Source organism: Chelon labrosus (assembly GCF_963514085.1).
Source record: "Chelon labrosus genome assembly, chromosome: 17".
NCBI lineage: Eukaryota > Metazoa > Chordata > Actinopteri > Mugiliformes > Mugilidae > Chelon > Chelon labrosus.
Genome location: NC_140350.1, coordinates 12,153,187 through 12,169,246, shown reverse-complemented (window position 1 = coordinate 12,169,246; position 16,060 = coordinate 12,153,187). Strand labels below are relative to the sequence as shown.

The 16,060-nt window shown below is 42.4% G+C and overlaps 2 protein-coding genes across 2 annotated transcripts in view; both read right to left on the bottom strand.

The window, feature by feature from the left end:
- mtnr1bb (melatonin receptor 1Bb) overlaps window positions 1-11,954 on the bottom strand; it is a gene marked incomplete at both ends in the record, with an annotated part of 29,097 nt that extends 17,143 nt beyond the window's left edge. Inside the window, one exon of the mRNA XM_084564464.1 lies at window positions 11,747-11,954. Within this exon, the coding sequence (XP_084420590.1) occupies window positions 11,747-11,954 (208 nt within the window). The remainder of the gene's footprint in view (window positions 1-11,746) is intronic.
- Window positions 1-16,060, bottom strand: part of grik1a (glutamate receptor, ionotropic, kainate 1a) — a 211,024-nt gene that overhangs the window by 30,102 nt on the left and 164,862 nt on the right. The gene's annotated exons all lie outside the window — the stretch shown is intronic.

The following is a 16,060-nucleotide window of genomic DNA, read 5'->3' as shown; positions in this document are numbered from 1 at the left end:
TGAAAAAACGGCATGTGAGTTGATGAGCAGGCACACATTTTTGACATTTTGCAAAGATAATACAATCACACCCTTGTAAGCATTACTACTGTTCATAGATATGTGACTGCAGGGAGTTATTTTCCCCTAGTGAGTTAATGGGGAGTAGAAAACGGTGTCTCTGTAAAAAATTAAGACCAAAATAAAAAAGTAAGTTATTGGTCAGAACTGGAGAAGCTTGGGAAATAGACATTACTGCCAACTGTTTCACTTTTGCAAAGCTGTTAATCCAGCTCAAGCTGCCTCTCAAGCCGGATGAAATCTTCCCAAATATCTTGTACGCCAAATAACACACGGAAAACTATTTGCTGCGCATCACGGGGCTGGGAACGACGCGCAAAATTTCGCGTGAGTCGTTGTCCGCTGGTGAGCTTTGGTTGGCGAGGCGAACTCGGATGAGGACAATTCACATTCAAGATGCACTTTTCGGACGCCTTGCCTCAGGCGAGCCAAACCCACTTCTCATCCCACCGCCCCCAACATTTAAAATGCACAACACTGGCCCTCGTTCGTTTTCCCCTCTATTCCTTCGCATTAAAAATGCCGCTCTGCTCAGTCTAGCGGCACATGCTGCCAAGCTTACCAGGCTGTGAGGTTTAACGGAAGATTCACCTCACACTGTCTCTAAACTCAAAGGGTATTTGCATGAGTTCTACATCTAGTTAAGAAATCAAAGGCAGAAGCAGTGCACAAGTGTGTGCTCCTCTAAATTTGAGGTGTTGCCACGCAGTGTTCGAGTCCCACTACAAGCCTATGATGGGAAAAATAGCTCACCCTCACCTACAGCAGACTCCCTACACCTGAACTTACACGATGGATCCACATATAGTCTGTGATTCTGTGGCTTACTGGCTTTTCTACTGAGCACACCAGGCAGACATTAAGTCTGGTTAGTCCTGGGAGATTGACCTTTGAAGTGCACGCTGAACTGTAAAGCAAAGCAGATGATTAAATCAGAAAGCTGTCTTAGCTCATCATTATAACAGTGAATGCAGAGAAAATAAAAAAAGTCGAGATTAAAGCGGCACTGCACAAAGGGAGAAATGCCTATTGACATTATTGATTTTGAAACCACCAAAGATCTAGACACAAGTGCTTCCGTTATGTTAAATGTTGCCTTTGTCGCTCCACATCATTACTTACATAATTACATCCAGTTGACCGAGCACAGCCTTTGAATGGGCTTTAGTTTCTCTGGGCATTCTGATCAGGAAACTCAAACTGTCCGTCCCGGGCTGCCAAGTTATACCGGGTCTGCAAACATGCTCTGATCGAGAGTTGTGGAACAGAATCCGAAGGTCACGGACTGAAAAAATATCCAACATGTAACAAGTTTAAAGGCTTTTAATATGTAACATGAGGGAAGATGAATTTATGTATGAAATCAGGACAAGGTTTGCCTCTGGAACCTTGAGCATCTTCAACCAGAGATTCAAAGATTAAAGTAAAAATCAATAAGCTTTGATTGACTATTCAATTCAGGGTATTTGAAATCGATCTGAAACAGTTTCCCTTAACACGTTTCTGTGCCTTTTTTTTTTGGTTTATTTTTTTATGGTATTGATTTTATGCCCATCATTTATGAGATATCTGCCTGAACTTTATTTTTTAACGTGACTTAGAAGACCGCCTGAATAAAAACACGTTTCATCTTTTAATTTTCTCTGAAGCGCACTCCTCACTGTCACAAACACCGACATGACACAACATTTGAATGATTCAAGCAGCACTACGGTGTAACGCATCAAAGCGCAGCTCTTGATCTTTCGCTGATACAGTTGGCTGGATTTTATTTTTCAATTTTTATTTTTTTTACTTGCTAAAAATAACGCTGTGTGTTTTGCTGCCATTTCTTTATATCAGCCAGAGCTGTGAGGTTTTTTTTTTTAGCTTAAAATAGGCAAATCCCATCGCAGACGAGCTTCAATCTGAACACATATTCTTGCACTAATTAAATATAAGTTAACTTCCCAGATGCACTTAAAATCTGTATCATACTTCTCGCATTTGGCCTCTAAGTCTTTATTGACGATCTCTGTCGGGTCCAGGAGCGGATCAGGTGGCGCCTGCCATCCTTCCTCGCTGTCTCTCAATTGTGTCTGCCTGAAACAAACACTCTCTGCGTCTTGTTTGCCGAGCCGTTTGGGTGAATACAGTTCCTTGCAACACCTCCCTCCCTCATCCCATTCTCATCTTCTCATCCTAGATTGCCCTTGATTTTCCACATCCTCTCCACATCCTTTCATTCTCTTCCTTCTTCTTCTTCTTCTTCTTCTTCTTCTTCTTCTCTTGCAGCAAATCCGTCGCTTCTTCCACCTCTTCACCCGCTGCTGCCTGGAGGTTTTTTAGAAACCGTTACATAATGCACTTCAGATTATCACAATGCATGCATTATGGATATGGGGAGATACGCCAGGCATTAGGGGATCTGACAAAGAATAAAGCAATGAAATCTCCGATCACTTGCATTGCAGATTAAGTGGGTCAACCTATCGTGTACATGGTTACTGAGTTAAAGGAAGCTGTTCTGTCAGTTGCTATGTGTTTGTGAGTGTGTACTGTGCAAACTACTGAATCATCCCCCATCTCAGCACTAAAGTACTGATTACAACTGGGTGATTCTGATGACACATGACAGTAGTTTTTGTCTTGGCTGTGCCGCTACAACAACGCAGCATGAGTATCCTACTTTTCATAACAAGATATTTCAGCCCCGCTTCTCTTTTATCTAAATGTTGGGCTGTCTTCTTGTAGTTTATGTCCTCACGTTATTGTGTTTTTGTTCCTTCCTTTTGCGACTCCTTCTCCCTGTGCTTGCTGCTCTTCATCTAGCAGGTCTGAACTCCTCCTGTTTCCTTTATCCCAGCTGTCTGCGTTCAAGGGAATAACAGAAGTCATGCTTCACCCAAAAGACACAGGACAGTGTCTGGGCACAGCTCAGGCAGAAGCAGACTCCCGGAGCACTTAATGCTGCTGAAAACATCCCCAGCAGTCATGTCCAACCTTCACTTCTGCCTAAATACTCCCTGAGTAAAAAAAAAAAAAAAAAAAAAAACACTGTAAACCCAGATGATGAAAGAATTATATGGCAAAGCCTAACACATACAGAAAAATCCCCCAAAGCCCGGTAGACGCTCTTCTCCCATGCATTATAGATCAGTGGTAACTCAGCTCCCCTATGGATTCTACACGAAACTACATGATGAAACCCGACCGAGTGGCTAATATTTGTCACAATGGGATGTATAATGCAATTTTCCCGCTCGATGGTGAATCTAAATGATTTACCATCAAGCAAAATGGATTAATACAAATCAGGCTAGCAACGGAGCCCCTGTGTCTAATCTGTTCCCCCTTTCTTTTGAGCTACAGCTTAACATTCCCCTATTTCCATTTCATCTGTTCTGTGAACTCTCCCTCTCTGCCTGCTTTTCTCCGTCTCCTCTGTTATGCACATAATAAGGTTCCAATAGGGTTGTTGGGTGGATGGTGTGAGCCTGCCTTCAGCTGTCTGGTTTGGGAAAATTCTTTCTTTTCTTTTCTTTTCTTTTTTTTTGTTTTAACTGTGCACCAGAAAACTGAAAAAGCTCCCCAGGATTAAAGAAAATCTGATTGATCTGACAACCTGTTCAGCTTAAAGAAAATCTGATTGATCTGACAACCTGTTCAAGCTCGCCTTTCTCCTGTTTTGATTTTAATGAATTAAAATCAAACACCCGAGTGCCCCCATGGCAAAAAACCTTGGTCGAGAGCATAAATTAGACTAGAAACAAGGATGAGCCAAATATATGAGGATGCCTTGTGGGTCACAGTGGAAATGAAGGGCATTATGAAGTATCTACCAGAATATTAAAGTTCATTCTGAACTTAAGAGCTGAGAAGGTGTGGATCAGGGTTAAAAATGTGCGTTAAGTGAAGCAGAAATAATAAGGCTCCTACAAGCGTAGAGGCCGGTAAGAAAAAAAACATTTGATAAATTAACATGGGCGGTATTCCTTCAACCTGAAATAATTCTGCATAGACATTCCAACCTAACATTATACGATCCGATAAGTCCCAGAGCATCAAAAAGAATAATGCCTTTTTGTGACACACGCACAAAGTGGTTCTGCCAACAGCGGAGTGTCAAATATGCCACAAATATAACACAAGATGATGTTTTTTCACTCCACTTTATTGATGACCTCGAATTTATTCTCTAGAAAATGGCAGAAAATGATAAAGATGGTCCAAGGCAAATGGCATTTTCAAAGGCACTGCCCACATCGATTGCGGCTTTGTTCGCCTTTTCCAGCACTTATTTGAACCGCTTGCTGTTTCGCTTCATCGTCAGTGTGTCTTCAACCTGACTGACATCGTTCTGAATAGAGATTTCAACTTTACATACGGTAAATAAAACGATCCGAAACGATAACGTGCTTTCACATGCACCAAGAATACTCCCGTTTTGGCGAGGGTTCAGCCTGCTGCCAGAAATATAACAACAAACAAATCTGAACTTCATTGACAACGCTGACTTCACTCAAGGGAAGAAGATAACAAAGACGGTGTAAGATGAATGGCATTTTCAGCAGTGCTGCCCACATCAATTCTGGCTCCATTCATCTTTTCAAACACTCGTTTGAACAACTCACTGTTTTGCTACCGCCATGTTGGTGGTCCCTGTGTATTGTCATGTCAGCTAAACCCTACATGTGGCCCACAGGCACAGAATGAATGTGTTCATTCCACCCAGAGAGAAACAATCGGATCGAAGCGTTATCATGGCTGTTAGGCGCTAAGATTGTCCTTTTCAACAGATTATCAATAGTTAAGTCCCAGAACGTCAAAAATAATAATAATGCCTTATTGACAAATGCACAAAGTGGTTCTGCCCACTGTGGAGCATCAAATCTATAACATAAGAAGACATTCTGTTTTCCCTCCACTTCACTGATGACCTTGAATTCATTCACTAGAAAACGATGATAAAGATGGTCCGAGGCAAACTGCATTTTCAAACACTGCCCACACTGCTTCCAGCTTTGTTTGTCACTTCCAACACTTATTTGAACAACTTGCTGTTTTTCTGCCGCCATGTTTCTGGTCTTGGTATGCCGCCACGTTACCCGATGTTTACCCCTACATGTAGCCAACACACACACAGAAGAAAGAGTGTATTCATTCCACCCTGAGAGAAACAACTGGAACGAGTGTTAGCATGGTCGTTAGGCGCTAAGACTGCCCTATTCAACGGGTAATCAATAGGTTACACCACCGCCCTCATACATGTGTAGATGCAAGTAACTCATTCACTGACTACAATATACACAGACAGTATTTCTACAACCTATAACTGCGATGATTGCGATAATTGAGATTCCAACTTTCCAGCTGTTTACATGGATGCTAAATAAAAAGATCTGACATGATACTGTGCTTTCACCTGCACAAAAACATCAATCAAAGTATATCTTTTTTTTGATAAGTGTGCAAAGTGGTTCTGCTCACTGAGGAGCATCGAATCTGCCAGAAATATAACAACTTTTTCTTTTTCCCCCAGAGCTTTAATGAAAACACTGAATTTGTTCTATAATAAAAGATAGAGTAGACGATGTAAGACAAATGGCATCAGTCCTGGATTCGGTTTTGCTACCGACATGCTTCCGTCTCTCTCGGCAGCTCGTCGCCTCACCTGATCTAACATGTAACGTATCATTCAACCCAGAGAGAAACGATCAAGTGTTTACATGGTTATTAGATGCTATGATTTCCCTGTTCTGTGGATTACCTGTGGATTTTTACATCTGACTGAATATTCTAACAGGTCGGGCTGGATCGCGTATTATCATATCGATTTTGCGTCGCTTATTTTGATTATTAACTGAACAGACAACGTCTTCCTGTCACTTTGAAGTACATAACTGGCGTGAAAGTAGTTTCTGCATCATGAAGCAAAGCAAAGAAATGAACTATTTTAGCGGCGACCCGTCAAATGAGAGATGAATGTAATTTGCGCTGCATTGTTATGCTAATGTGAATCAAGTTATTCAATAGTGGTAAAAGTTTCTTGATATATTAAGAAACTTCCACAATGGGTTGATACCTCTCGTCTGGGCTTAAGTCAAGCTGACACTTATCAAACAAATCTCTTGTGAATGTTCAACAGGAATGGTTTTTTTTCCTCTTTGCACAAAGAGGAGATATGTCAGTCTTTATTCTCTTAAATTCGCTGTATGTCCTAGCTGTTAATAGCCCTTTGCTCAGACTGACAGTTAATGTACATCTGGTAGAAATGATTGGTACAGACAGGCCAGCCGGAGTGGTGTTAGTATTCAGAGAGACTGCCTGCAACAGTCTGCCAGCAGCTGTAGGTCCTGTCAAAATGTCTTTGAGCAAGACACAGAAATCCCCCCATACTTATTCATTGGGAGGCACTTTGGATTAACGTGTCAGCTGAATGCCGAAAATGTAAAGATTTGAAATGTAGACTTAGGAACTGTCCAACAACCCGAAAAAGCTGGGGTTGTCCGTTAACAGCTCCTCTCCCCGTCTAACTTTCCTCCTGTCACTCATGTTCACACATTTGCAAAACTTTGAGGACAACCCTTATAGACCTACAGTGTATTCAAACCCATTTGTGGTCTTTAATCGTAAGCAGGAAAAAAGAAAAAAAAAGAAAAGCCTTTTCAGTTGTCAAGGCTGGGTTCAGCGGCTCCACGAACCGAGCTGTCATCACAAGTGTCTGGGCTTTCAAAAGTTGCTCCTCACAAGAATAATTTGGCAGCTCAGACATACACATGCACTGTCTCCCTGTATTCATATTTCAATCATGTTCTCATATTTTATCAATGAAAAAGCTGCTGCTGACTAAATACGACTAAGACAGAGCAGCAGCAGCACGAAGAGGAAGGCATGCAGGGGCGTCCAGATAGAGGAGGGGGCTGAATGTTTCGGGGTGGCAGTCAGACAGAGAGGAGGACAGTATGCCAAGCTCAAACTGGCATTCTTGGTAGCTAAAGCTTAACAAGGTCTGTCTGGGAGTCCAAACTCTAAGGTATTGTAGCCGCAGTGTTCTAGCTGACGTCCCAGCTCAGATTGGAGGAACCGGGGTGCACTTTAGCCCAGCTCTACAACTATCCAGTGCTTCAAGTCAAAGCTTGTTAACAAGCTTTTAGGCAAAACTTACAAGGGCCGTGAGATGTACAGTTGTCAGCAGCTCATTGCCCCTTGTTCTCATTTAAATATATTTATTAAATTCAGTGAAATAGAAAGGACTCTAAAGTGAGTCCATCCATGTCTGTTAGCAGAAAAATCTGATAATTAGATTATTTTTAAGCACAGATATGATGCATTTGCTCTTATGTGTAGTTAAAAATGGCTTCATGAGTTTTTAAATGAAAGATTTTTATTGGAAGTGTTTCGTTGTTTAAATACTCATAAATACTCCAGAGATGTTCTATTGAATTCACGTTATGAGACATACTGGACCAGGCAATAATCCTGTTGAAAAATATCTCTCATGCCAATCCTCTTAAGACTGGGAGTCATCTTTCCTCTCAATATTTCTGTCGACAGATTACATTAATGCTGCTATAAATATATTTTCCCCTATACACGCTGAAGTTGTACAACCCCATTTCAGCATCTTACAGCCTCTTTCACCCTTGACATTATGCGGTCCCTGCGGCGAGTCCAGGTCTATGCCAAACATGCTGGATTCCCATCTCATCCAAAATATTTATTTTGGTGCCATCTGAGCAAAGAGTGCCCTGCCAATATTCATCACAGTCCCACAACTGTAGAGGTTACCTTTATGAAACGTCCTTCTCGGTTGCCTCGGTAGCGACCGAAACACAAAGTTTTTGCAGAAGATCCTTGAGCCAAGTCTGAAGCACCTCTGTTTCTCGATGAAGGTTGCATAAATTGAGCATGACGCCCTTTTTTCCGAGGACGGCCACTGCACCTTCTGTTACAAGTAGAATCTATAGCTCTGGACCAGTGGTACACCTGTGTTTCTGCTCTTGTTTTAAACTAAAATGACCAGCTGTCTTCCTGAGACAAGACTGTTCCAGGCTTGGATGACCATGGCTGTAAGCCAGGTGGGTAATCTCAGGAGCCGGCCAGCTAGCTGCAGAGATAGTCTCATGTGGCCAAAAGTTTTCAAAGCTATTTTTTACAACTTATTTCGGTGAAACCTTTTAAGCAAAAACAGCACAGATTCTTCTCCTTTGTTTGGCACTTGTCTACCATAGCCTCTAATATGTCCTTGATAAAATGTGCAAAGCAAGAATTCTTACATTCATTTGGATTGGTACTTGGCTCAACTTTGAATCGAACAATACTTGTGCTTTGACTCGTGGCAATAACTCAATACAGCATCAATTGAGGAACTCTCCTTAGAAATACAGCAAGAGTGATTTCAGCACCATGGACAGAGGTAGTCTGAAAGTAGCTGGATGTGAAACTGCACTGGGCTAAGAGTGATTTCTTTTTCTTTCTTTTTTCAAACCTCGGTCTTAACTAAGGAATATTTTTAAGCATTATTTTAGTACAGACAGAAAGCTTTAGAGAAAAGTAGCTGGAGAGGCAATGAGAAGTGGCGGTGGTGGCGGTGGGGAGATATGATGTAAATAAAGTCTCTTTGAAGAGAGTCTCTGTAATGTGTGATCCTGTCTAAATCTCTTTGAAGGTTTGCAACACCTAAACGCCTTCAAAGACAAATCTCTGGGGACAAAAACCTCTGCCCCACACAAGTGCACACGCTCACACACATTTATACACAAAAGCACAGTATCACAACAGCATTTGTAGATTTACTGTACTGTTGTTTTTTTTGTTTTGTTGTTTTTTTCCCTGAACCTGAATACGCGTTTTTTGCATCCAGGATTTTGAATCAAAACTCTTCTTTTTCGGAGACTAATCTCAGGGGACAAATGCCTCTAATGGCTCATGGATGCAGGTTTCTTGATACACAATAGGACGTGATGAGCGAGGAAGCCCTTTAAATTATACACTGAGGTCTGAGACAGAAGTGGAAAGAAAATAATAATAAGAAAAACAAAAAAAACAAAAACAGTGAGAGGCGGTAAAGCAGTTCGGACTTTCTTGAATCTTGATGCCACTTCAGCGTCTGAATAGTAATGGCCCTGCGCTATACTATTTACTATGAAAACTTAAGTGTGGGTAGTTGAGCATAAAGCAAAGCTAGTAACCACTCACCGACCCAGATAAAAGATTACTCTCCGCGCTCAGTTTAAGACTAATGTAAAATTACAGTGTGACAACAGCAGTGAGAAATCAGAAGCTGCCCTCTGCTCCGGCTCTGACTGCTCATACGCTCCTTTCAAATCAGGTGTTTTCTCATCTAAACTGTTGAGTGGGTTGTTTCAGTCTGCGGCAGGCATCCTTCGAGTTCGCGACCGTGGGTTCAGCGTGGTTTCTGAACTGCTGAGTGGGCTGTTTGTGTTGAGAAGGGATCAGCACCACGTGAGCGGCACACACAAATGTATATTTTAGTGACACCCTTTCTAGAGGTGTGGGAAGGCGTAGAGAAGGATAAAGAGAGGCTTACCAAAAACACCCTAAGAATACCTTGAATAGACTTCAAGCAATTTTTAACTAAGCTGTAAAATCTTTTTTTTTCTTTACTGCAGACATGTGATTAAACATGTCGGGGGGTCTCTGCGTGAGAAATTGTTCGTGAAAGTTATCCGTCCAGGGAATGCAACATTTTTGGCGGTGTCAATCAGCGACAAATCTATGAGATCGCCTCTAACACCCAAGCTTCCGCCTAAACATCAGTGTGAGATTTATGCAGGGCAAAAATGATGCCATTTTATTTAATGTTCTCTCTCTAGGCCCACTGGATTGGATGCACTCACTATTTCTGTCCTGCACATGTCTTACATTTTAAGAGGTTCTATCAAGGGTAAAAGCACGAGATTAATATGTTAAACATGCTCTTTGGTTAGAACATAATGAGCCGTAATCTGTGTGTCATTCGCTCAAGAAGTGGGAAGACTTCAGCCTGATTACTTTAAATCCTCCGAATGCAGCTGTCTTAACGTCGTCACCGTGCATGCAGTTTAATAAGATAACAATTAAAGCGATATCTGTAGGTCGTGCTGCTCTGATGAAATCGCACTTTGCATATTGGCCCCGCTTTACAAGACTTCTGGCTTCTTAAAATTTTGAGTTCCTCTTCTTGGAGGCCTTGATAAATAAATACCCTCGGAGACCTAATTTAGAGCAATGAAGATGAACCTTTCCTAAACCTTAGCTGAAAAAATAAAAATAAAAAATCCATACTAGAGTGCAGAATCTGGGAGTCTGGGGACAGGGCTGCATTCAAATTATCCAGTGTCCATCTGGCTGAAAGAAAATATGCTCAAATAAAATCATAACAGTAAAAATACGGGTTTTTTTCCATTCAAGGAAACATTCATTATGTTTGTAAATGAAAGGATGTAGTTGCTTTGAACAATCCTGAGGGTATGTTTCCTGTTGACTAATAATTAAAAAATATTCCTGGTTACATCCTAGTGGCTGGAAAAATAGTTGCTGATTAACGGAATATGCAAATAAATGCATATTCCCTGTCCTAATTGTTGCCGGATAAGCACAAAATAGCCAGTCAGCAGCAGACTTAACTGCATAAAATATCCATTTTGACAAGTTTTCAATCTTGCGTTTCTTCTTAAGCATCATTTAAAATCTATTACTGTCAGAAATAATGAGATGTGTTCATTTCTTCTCAACAAAAAGTGTGTGTAGATTATTAAAAAGAGGAAAGCAAAGCAGTTACAAATTAAAATATTCTTGAATTTCATTCATTTCCAACAGCCAAATTAGTTTTTTTTAATTACCTGGAGCACGGACTCAGTGAAAGAGTACATAATGATTAGGCACTATGCTCCACCACACACGAGGGCCCCTCCGTGGTAATTTTACACACTCACGTCAGAATGCATTCATCAACACCACAGTCAGGTTTTCCAAAGGATTCACCTGCGCTTATCAATGAGCTCTCTCTTTGTGACTCAGACTCGTGGTAAAGAATGCATGAGTGAGAGAGAAGAGTGAGGTGCCAGACTGTCACAGTAGTTTTACCGGTGCGATGTATTAATCGAGCTGTCGTGTCATAGAAAGTTGTGAGGACGACGTGCGTGGCCGGCGGTGGCTTTGGCGTGCCATTACTCATCAGGAAACGAGTTGAGTCCCTGTACCTGCTATGACCGTGCTCATTAGTGCCTTTATGAAACGTCCTTCCCTGTGCCGTGTCCTTTCAGCAAACCTTGGATGCTCTGGATAATCTAGCCGGCTGTGTCACAGCCTTTGTGTTTAATTTGTGAGCACAGAAGTAGGTTGACACCCTACTCCAAAAGCAGGCATTTAGAAACTCCTCTTCTTTTGACAGAATGCACAGTGACTGCAGTGGCTCTGGTCACTGGGTCCACTGATGACAGTGACATTATGAGGCAAAGCGCGTCCGGGGTCATGCATGAATTGCACACAAGCAGCTTAAAAGAAGATGTGCAAAACAGATTTAAACCTCGTGCTCACTCCAGAGGAAATTTCAAACACAGGTATGCAGTGTGTAACCTCGCCCTATATTGTAATGCAAATTCATGCGACTATAATTAAAGTTCTTGCATAGGCAAAGAGAGTGATCACTCTTCATCCACTTTGTAATAAATCAAACTATTGACTGCCTGATAGGTCTTACCAGAGTTCCTCAGCTTGCGGTTCCTGAACACCGAGATGATCACCAGCAGGTTCCCCAGCACATCCACCACCGTGGTGAAGATCAAAACACTGGCCAGGATAGCTATGACCCAGGCGGGGCGGTCGCTCCCCTCCGTGGCCAGGGTGCGCTCCAGCTGCCCCAGCCGCGGCTCTGTCCGGTTCTTTATGAGCGCCAATGTGTCCGGCATCACTGGCCCGCAGCCCGAGCTGCTCCCGAGTACCAGCTGTGGTTTAAGTCCCGCAGGTACCCTCGGTACCGGTGTGTCCTAAATGAAACATGGAGCGCACCTGCCCGAGTTCCACGAGAGCGCAGGTGACGCCTGCTACTTAAAGGCGACAGGAATTACTCGACGTATGTTGTGATCACGTGTGACATTGATAAAGTTGCACACGTTGACTCTTGCCTTTTTATTTTTTAATCTCCGCGCAAAAGTCATCCATCCATGTTCCACCAGAAGCTGGGACACGCGGCGCCACACCTCCTCTAATGTGAGGAATGTAAATTTCTGTTTAGAAAATATGTCAGAAAAGGAGGTCCAGTCCACTCGCATTGGACGTCTCCATCCTCTTCAAGTGTCCCTCTCTTGCTGCTTGGCATCTCTAAACTCTCCTCCAGCCCGCAGGCGCCCACCTTGGAAAAATAGATGGCTGTTTCTTTGCAAAAGAAAGAAAGAAACGTCAAACCACCGCGCCGCCTCGGGAATCTTTCAGATGTATTTTGCAATTCTCCGAACAAACGGGGGGAGCGGACTGTCTTCCCTAACCGTTTGTGATGTCCTTGCCATGCTCCGAACTGCGACGCAACGGGCGCTGTGTGTGCGTGGCGTGGCGAGGCGAGGCGGCACTGTGGCAAATATCACAGAGGAGCCGTCAGTCAGACACAAATCAGGTCGCGGAGGAGAGAGACTCGGCTTCACAGACAACGTTTGTGCCTTCGACTGGGCTTTAAGCGCTTCTCCATTTCGCCCTCCTCCAGCTGCCTTTGACGTGCTCTCTTCATCTCCTGCTATGCCGAGGTGTGCGTGAAAACAAAGATTCCCCCCATTCTTCCTCCTGCCTGTTCCCAGCGTGACCCCCAGAATCTGTCTTTGATCTCTGCACAGTGCTCCGAGGTGCACTAAGTGTGCACGCAGCGGAGGGTAGGCACGGGAAGTCCTATTCTGCGCACTGTGACTTATGTGAAGCATTTGTCACGGTTGAGAGAGAAGACATTTTGAAAGTACAGAAGCAAAAAAAGGGGGGAAATGGTCATGTAGTAGCTATAGATTTTAAGTTAAACATGTGCAACTAAAAAAAACATATGATAGAATATTCCCGAGTGTGCACATTTTGCCTTTTCCAGAATTTAACTGAAGGAGTACAGCAATCACAAAACTGCACTGTGCAAGTATTTCTAATTGCAAATACATTCCACTATCGATTGAAACCTTTAGCAGTGCCCTCATGCCTCCGCCAGGGTGCCATTTTTGGACACTGGACTATGATTCACTTTCTGCACAGTGCACTCAGAGCAAGTGGAGGTGGCAGCTTAATCCCCATCTTCCTTTACACTGCTAACCGGTGGCAACAGTGCAGTAAAACTCTCCATCTGATCCAGTGGATTTATATGTCATCAATACTGTCAGTGTCAGTGGTGACACATTGAGGCCAGCTCCGACCCCCCCCCACCCTTTAACTCTTCAATGCTGGGCGCGTGGCTGCAGCGGATGCCCTCAAGCGCAGGACTAGGAACCGATTAGAGCAGCCCAGTGTCAGCCTCAAAGCGCTGGTGGTGCGTCGCACGGGCCTGATGTGATGACCAGGAGGCAGACAGTCCCGGCTGCGAGGTCAACCAGATGGACACACATATGCGCTGCGACCGAACTGGTGCACAGCAGTATCGCACATAAGGAAAATCAATGGCCTTTGCAGTGCGGGCTGCTGAACATGAATCTGCTAATTGAAAACGGCGAATCCCTGATAATACTGTGCTGATTATGGCGTCCATGCTTCATAGGCTTCTCTGATGGCACTGGTTTCCTGTCCTGACAGATCTTTTAATAATCTTAAGCACTTATCTGACAGTGGAGCGCGTGAGATTCAAATGGAGAAGTGCGTGAGAGATGTTCTGACAAAGCTGGCCACATTCATCGGGTCGCAGCAGCCGCCTCTGACAGAACCAGTGGGTCGTCCCATATGGCCGTGTTATTTGTGCTGCACTCTACAAGACAACAGGCTTTATTAATATTGATAACACAGTCTATGTTTGCTAACTTGTTCTGCGGAGAGTTCTGTTGGAATCACCAGATGGTGCAGCCAAAACAAATGTCTGGAGAACAGGGTGCGAGGAAAACAAGGGGAAACTTGCCAGGCGATACTATGGGCACCAGTCTGCTTTTTGCAAGTGTGTGAAAATAGTGTAGCTGTGTATTGCATTAATGGTCATCTTTTAGAATCCAGTCTTTTAGCAACTCAGGCCATTCATTAAAACCTAGCTGACTAAAGCGTGTGTGTAAATGAGTGAGAAAATTCTGATAAAAAATATATATTAGATGATGCCAGATGATTATGTACATATGTTCATGCTCCTCAGAGGATGAGTCTTAGTGATGATCCCCTGATTCTGATCCCGTCAAACATTTCCATACATACGAGATGGATGGGCATAGAACTTTGCATAAATTCTTAATAATTATTATTTTTGCATGATCCTCAGAAGTTGAATCTCAAAGACTGAATGTACTATTTAGCTCAAAGAAACATAAAAAATACATCCACTTACAGCTATTGGGATGGCTCTTGACTCCTACTCTTGTCATTATATTGAGAGGTCCAGCGTAGGTTTGAGTGTCATCTAGCAGTGAGCACGGAGACTGCGACTGAATAAAACTCAACTCTCCTTTCTAGACTTAGACCGACTTTATTTGTCATTTAGATTTACATCAAAATGAAATTTTGGTGCAACGGCTCAGAACACAGCAGGAATACTGACAGAAACAAGATATACAAAAATAGAATAAATATACATATAAATGTTTTTGGGAAAAACGCGAAAGAATATGCAAAAAGGTCAAGCATCAGTCCCCTGAGGCGTACTGCGGGAACATGACGTTGCAACATGGTGGGGTGCATCTTATATTCAGTTTGGTTAAAATCCTAATGCTCAGTTAGAGACAATAATAATAATAATAATGGTTAAAAAAAAAAAAAAGCTACTCTCAGTTTGGATGGTTTTTATTCGGGGGATATTTCTGATGCTTTGACTGTTTGGCAATAATGGAAAACCAGTCCAATAGATCTTCTGACCATGTTTGAGCTGCAAAACAGGTTTATAATTGTTTTTTATTACTTTAGCATCAGAAGAAGGCTTATTTGAAAATCAGAAACCTCTATTGATGATAATCGCTCAACATATTCTGTATTCAACTGCACTAAAAAAAAACAAATTTAGAAATATATGAAGGTGTGTTGTGTAGTCTGTTTGAGAAGGGTCAAAACATTGGCATGCATCAAGGAGAGAAAACATCTAAGGAGATTACAGAAACTACTAAAAATGGATTAAGAACTGTCCAACGCATTATTAAAAACTGGAAGGATAGTGGGGAACCATCGTCCTTGAGGAAGAAATGTAGTCAGAAAAAAATCCTTATCGGTCGTTTGGTGAAATCAAATCGCAGATTTCCACACATACAATGCAAAGGGAACTCAAAGGATTGGGACTGAACAGCTGTGTAGCCTTAAGAAAACCACTAATCAGTGAGGCTAACTGGAAAAAAGGCTTCAATTTGCTAGGGAGCATAAAGATTGGACTCTGGAGCAATGGAAGAAGGTCATGTGGTCTGATGAGACCTTAACCCCATTGAGAATCTTTGGGGGGTTGCTGGAGAAGGCTTTATGCAGTGGTCTGACTCTCCCATTGTCATCAATACAAGATCGGTGAAAAATGAATGCAACACTGGATGGTAATAAATCTTGTGACATTGCAGAAGCTTATAACAATTTGTTATATAACTAGTTTTGTTACACTAAGTGAACAATTACTCAGAATATCACCAAACATTTATTTTTTCTGTCTTCTCGTCAAATTTGGTGCAAACGCTCTAAAATACTGTGCTAAATTTAGCGGTAATATGTCCTAGGCCAGAGAACACATAAACAGATTTTGGTATAATCTGCATTTGGGATGTTTTGCCATTAGATTATCATTTTTTTTAGCCACAGCATGGAAACTGGCACGGAAAGAAAGACTGAAAAGGAAGCGGCAGATGCTGCTAGGGTTATTAATGACAGTGATAAGGATAGTGTCTTCAGGGTA